The 4,849-nt window shown below is 36.1% G+C and overlaps 1 protein-coding gene across 1 annotated transcript; it reads right to left on the reverse strand.

The window, feature by feature from the left end:
- Positions 1-1,354: 1,354 nt before the first annotated feature.
- LOC107024953 (uncharacterized mitochondrial protein AtMg00810-like) lies at positions 1,355-1,894 on the reverse strand. The gene has a single exon (XM_015225860.1). It carries the CDS (start codon positions 1,892-1,894, stop codon positions 1,355-1,357), a length of 540 nt encoding a protein of 179 aa, XP_015081346.1.
- Between the last annotated feature and the right edge of the window lie 2,955 nt (positions 1,895-4,849).

Raw genomic sequence — 4,849 nt, forward strand, 5'->3', positions numbered from 1 at the left:
GGAACCTTGTGTTGCTTCATCAATAACATGTATTTTCCTGTTGATCATGTATTATCTTATATAAAATGGTAAAAAATTAAATTTTTAGGGCTCTTTTAGCTGGATAAAACTGTCAGTTTCTGTATATATATCATTATTAGTGAATTTAATGATAGTAACATTCCTTTTGCTGTATTTTTTGTTTCCAAGTTGTTCATTTGGACAATCTAATTGAGTAGATGTTTCCTTTCTAGACTAGATGTTTGGAAGAACGTGTTAAAGAATTTCTCCTAAAACCTGTTAAGCTGTCTTATGTCAAATGTCTCCGAGAAGTCATACTAAAAGGCGAGGGGAATGACAACAAATAAACAGAGAACAAGATTAAATAAGTGTGTTCTTGAAAATGAAAATTTTATATATACTCTATCAATTTGTCCAATTCTCTCTTTGTGTGCGCCAAAGTTTCATAAATTCAAATTTACCCTGATGAAAATCTTAGATCAACCGTAGTTGGCAAATGTATGATCCTGAACAAAGAATTGTGTGCTTGAACTTGATTGATTTCAAAGATGAAGAAACCAATATAGAACTACTAAGGTTTTTTTGAAGAATGCACGAGTTTTGGAAAAAAACTTACGATTGTTTAGTCAAGTTATGCTCAGAAATGACAAGACATCAAAGAAGGTTTTCAACATTTCTAAATCTTCTTCACATGCTTTTCTGACATTTCACAACGCCAACCTTAAACGAAGGTCTGATTACCGGTATAATGAAAAGTTAGAAAGGGAAATGATTATGAAAGCTACATTAATGGAGATTGATTCTTAGGTCACTTTACAGAGAGAATGAAAGAGAAGAAGGAATTGTATTGATTGTTATAAGATCTGATACATTGAATTTTACCACTATCCCTTTTATACTTGTACATTAGGTCACAGATAAAAAATATCTAAAATTGATTTGTGACGAACTACTGCTAGCTCAACATTCTGTTTAGTTGACTACACTTATGATTTAGCTAACTCAACCATTCAGCTTGTTAACTCTATGCACTAGTTAACATTCCCCCTCAAGCTAATGGTTGAAAGACATTTTTCATTTTAAGCTTGTTTATCAGTAGTCCATGTTGTGATTGTCCTAGGCTTTTAGTTAGCAGATCAGCAGGTTGCGTTTTGGTGTTGATGTGTTCAGTTTGCAGTATCCCTTGACAAATCCTTTCTCTAACAAAGTAGCAATCATTGTCTATGTGTTTTGTTCTTTCATGGAATATAGGATTGGATGCTACTTGAATAGCTGCCTTTCTATCACATACCATCTTGATAGGAAGTGTTAAGCTGACTCCCAACTCTTTGTATAGACCTATTAACCAGGTTACTTAAGCTGCACATGCATCCATGCTTCTGAACTCTGCTTCAGCTGAGCTTGTTGTGACTGTTCCTTGCTTCTTATACTTCCAAGAGATTAAACCACCTCCAAACTTTACTAGATAGCAAGTAACAGACTTCCTAGTTTCTAGACATGCACCCCAATCTAAGTCACAATAAGTTGTTAGTTGTGTGGTCTCTTCTGTTGGCATCAATATTCCTAGACCAGGAGCTTCTTCGATATACCTCACTACTCTCAATGATGCTTCCAGATGTGATTGCTTAGGACTATGCATGATTTGACTGAGTATTTGAGCAGTAAATTCAAGGTCTGGCCTGGTCATGGTTAAGTAGAGAAGCTTTCCCACTAAAATTTGATACTGTGAGGGGTCCATAAGTAGTTCATCATTTTTAGTCCTTGAACATGGTACCAGTTCACTATATTGCACAGACGTGAGTTTGTTGTTTAGTTCCAAAGGAGTGTTAACTAGTTCAGCTCCCCCTAGGCCAGTTTCAGACGCAAGTTCTAAAGCATACTTCCTTTGTGTCATTAATATGCCTTACTGGATCTAGAAAAAAAAATTCCTAGGAAGAATTTTAGTTCTCCCAAATCCTTCATCTTGAACCTTTTTTTAATATCTTGTCTGGTACTGCACAGCATTTCATGATTGCTTCCAGTGATTAGAAGATCATCTACATACACTAATATCACTACCACATCATTACCAGTTTTCTTTGTAAAGAGAGAATAATCATAGTAACTTTGTTTGAACCCCATTTGAACTAGAACATCAGTTAGCTTCATATTCAATTGTCTAGGAACTTGCTTAAACCATATAAATACTTATGTAGTTTGCAGACATTTTGACACTCCCCCTATCTAGCAAACCCACAAGGAATCACCATGTATACTTCCTCTTGTATGTCACCATTGAGAAAGGCATTGTGAACATCCATTTGATAGATATACCAAACCCTAGATGCATCTAGGGCCACCATTAATCTCAAAGTCACCATCTTTGCTACTGGACTAAATGTTTCCCCACAATACAGCCCTTCTTGTTGATTGAAACCTTTAGCGACAAACCTGGTCTTAAACCTTTTAACCTCTCCTGAGGCTAGAAATTGTATCTTGTAAATCCACTTGCAGCCAATAGGCTTCTTGCCAGGTGGTAAGTCAACTATGCTCCATGTTTTGTTACTCTCAAGTGCTGCAATTTCCAACTCCATAGCTTTGACCCATGCAGGATAAGCAGCAACCTCTTGAAATGACACTGGTTCAGTAAGAGCTGAGTAGGCTTTTGTAACATTCCAAAATATGTACTTGTCTAGTGAACAGTCTATTAGGTTTTAAGAATATGTATTGGGGTACATAGGCATCCCAATGCCCAATATTGAGTAATATTTGGCATGTTAGAGAATATTGGCTTAAGGATGTTAGCCCATTTCTATGTATTAACAAGTACCTTAAAATACACTTTGATGTTCAAATGCTCCAATCCAATCTTGTTTAGGAATTGTACCTGCAATGAAGACCTAAGCTAAATTTTTTGAATTCTTAGCACATTAGGTACGAGGCATCCAAGTGTCAAGCCTAGGTACCATCGCAAATAATCATTTAAAATGATTATGTAGATTAAGCAGTGCCCAAGGACATAGTGAGGATCCTTGGGACAAGAAGTGAACTTTCCATGTGCAACTACAGAATACACGGTTAGGAGAGTGCACGGAAACACATGTACTTGCACATGTGCTATCGACCAAGCGACCAAGCCCAACCGAATTCGGTTAGGGCGGTTAGGGGGCAGGCGCGCGTCGGTTCAAGCCACGTGGGGTCGAGCATCCTAACCAACCCTAGGCTCTAACTAATTTACCTAACTATCTAACTAACCTAGGTCTAACTAATATAAACTAACTAGTGTGCCCGAAATTCTAAGACCTAAACGGGTGACACTAGCCGAGTAGCTAACTAAAAAAGCATCCTAGAACCTAACCTAGGATGGTCCAAAGGGGTTGGTTATAGTCCTAGTGACTTAGGAGTACTTTAGTAATTACCCTAGGTCACATAATTAATTAATTGAATTTCATGGTCAAACCCGAACCCTTAGCAAATTTTCAGAGTTTGACTAAGTCAAATGCTCTCCTATTTTAAGTCAATTTAGGAGGGGCATTTTGGTAATTAGCTAATTGATTTATTTAATTAAGTTATTTAGCCTAAGTTTAATTGGTCAATATTCCGTTCCTAAGACATAGACTCACGTTTATCCAGTAGAAACCCTCATGATTGAAAAACAGTGAACAAATGTAAGAAAAACAGATCGGTTCCCCTTAAGCGATTTCAAGGAAAATTCTTCAAGATTTTCGTGTAAAGTACAGGGTGATCTTCATAGATTCAGTTCTACAGTAAGGTATGAGTTTTCTCTCTTGGAATCCTTTCCCGTAGACTTTTCAGATGTTTTTAATTCAAGAAAACCGAAACTAGGGTTGTTCCCAATGAAATTGTCGAATGTTCATATCCCTAGTTCTCCCTATTTCCGATTTTAGTAGTATGTATAATGCAAATCTCGAGCATGTTGTTGGTATGTAGTACTAACTGATCATTATGTGTAGGTTTCTTTGATTTGATTATCTTGAATGTGACCTATAGGTTAGATCTGTATGATTATAGTAGTTTTTACATGAGATAAGAAATTGACTTGGCTAGTAATAATATCATGACAAGTGTTTAGTGAAAGTTTGGTTTATGCCGATAAATTGGCCAGCAATATTATTTCCAAAATATGTAATAGAATTTGCCAATGACTAAGTCATACCAATCTTATGTGGATAATGTAAATTATGATGTTTCATGTAAGGCCAAATACATGATTAAGATTGAATTGACAAGATGTAACTTAATGAACTCATAACCTAGGGTATGCTAATGATTGGGACAAGTCCCAACATACCCTATCTAAATGAACTTGTGAACATAGTAGCACATTGAATAAGTCCTTATAACTTTCATAAAGAATGGTACAAGACTACCAAATAACATTGAACAAGCTAAGGTGAGTAATGAAATAACTAAAAGCTTATGAGTTATGAGATTGTCCTAGAATGGGGTGTTAAAGGAAGTGAGACAAGTTTCACTTGCACCTAAACAATTATGTTAAAGATACTCACATAAGAGGGTGTTATAAATCGTGAGACAAGTCTCATTCACACCATAATGATAATGTCAGATTTATGTTCACATTCATCAAGTATAGAAAGGTATGACAAGTCATCCATTGAGTTAAGCATAGCTCATACTAGAAGCAAGCTTCCATAAGAAAGCTAGGAATTATTCGGTTTCACTTTTGCTGATGAATCACCTCTCTTTAGTGTGGGGAAGACACTGGATTTCATGTTAGCTCACATGATATATGTTGGTTAAATGCTAAAGATTTCCTTAAGAAAGTAAGAAAGAAAGAAAGAAAGAAAGAACTAGGAAGATGAGGGGTGTCGGGTAGGATGACAAAAGA

The sequence above is a fragment of the Solanum pennellii genome, chromosome 7, assembly GCF_001406875.1.
Source record: "Solanum pennellii chromosome 7, SPENNV200".
NCBI classification, from domain to species: domain Eukaryota; kingdom Viridiplantae; phylum Streptophyta; class Magnoliopsida; order Solanales; family Solanaceae; genus Solanum; species Solanum pennellii.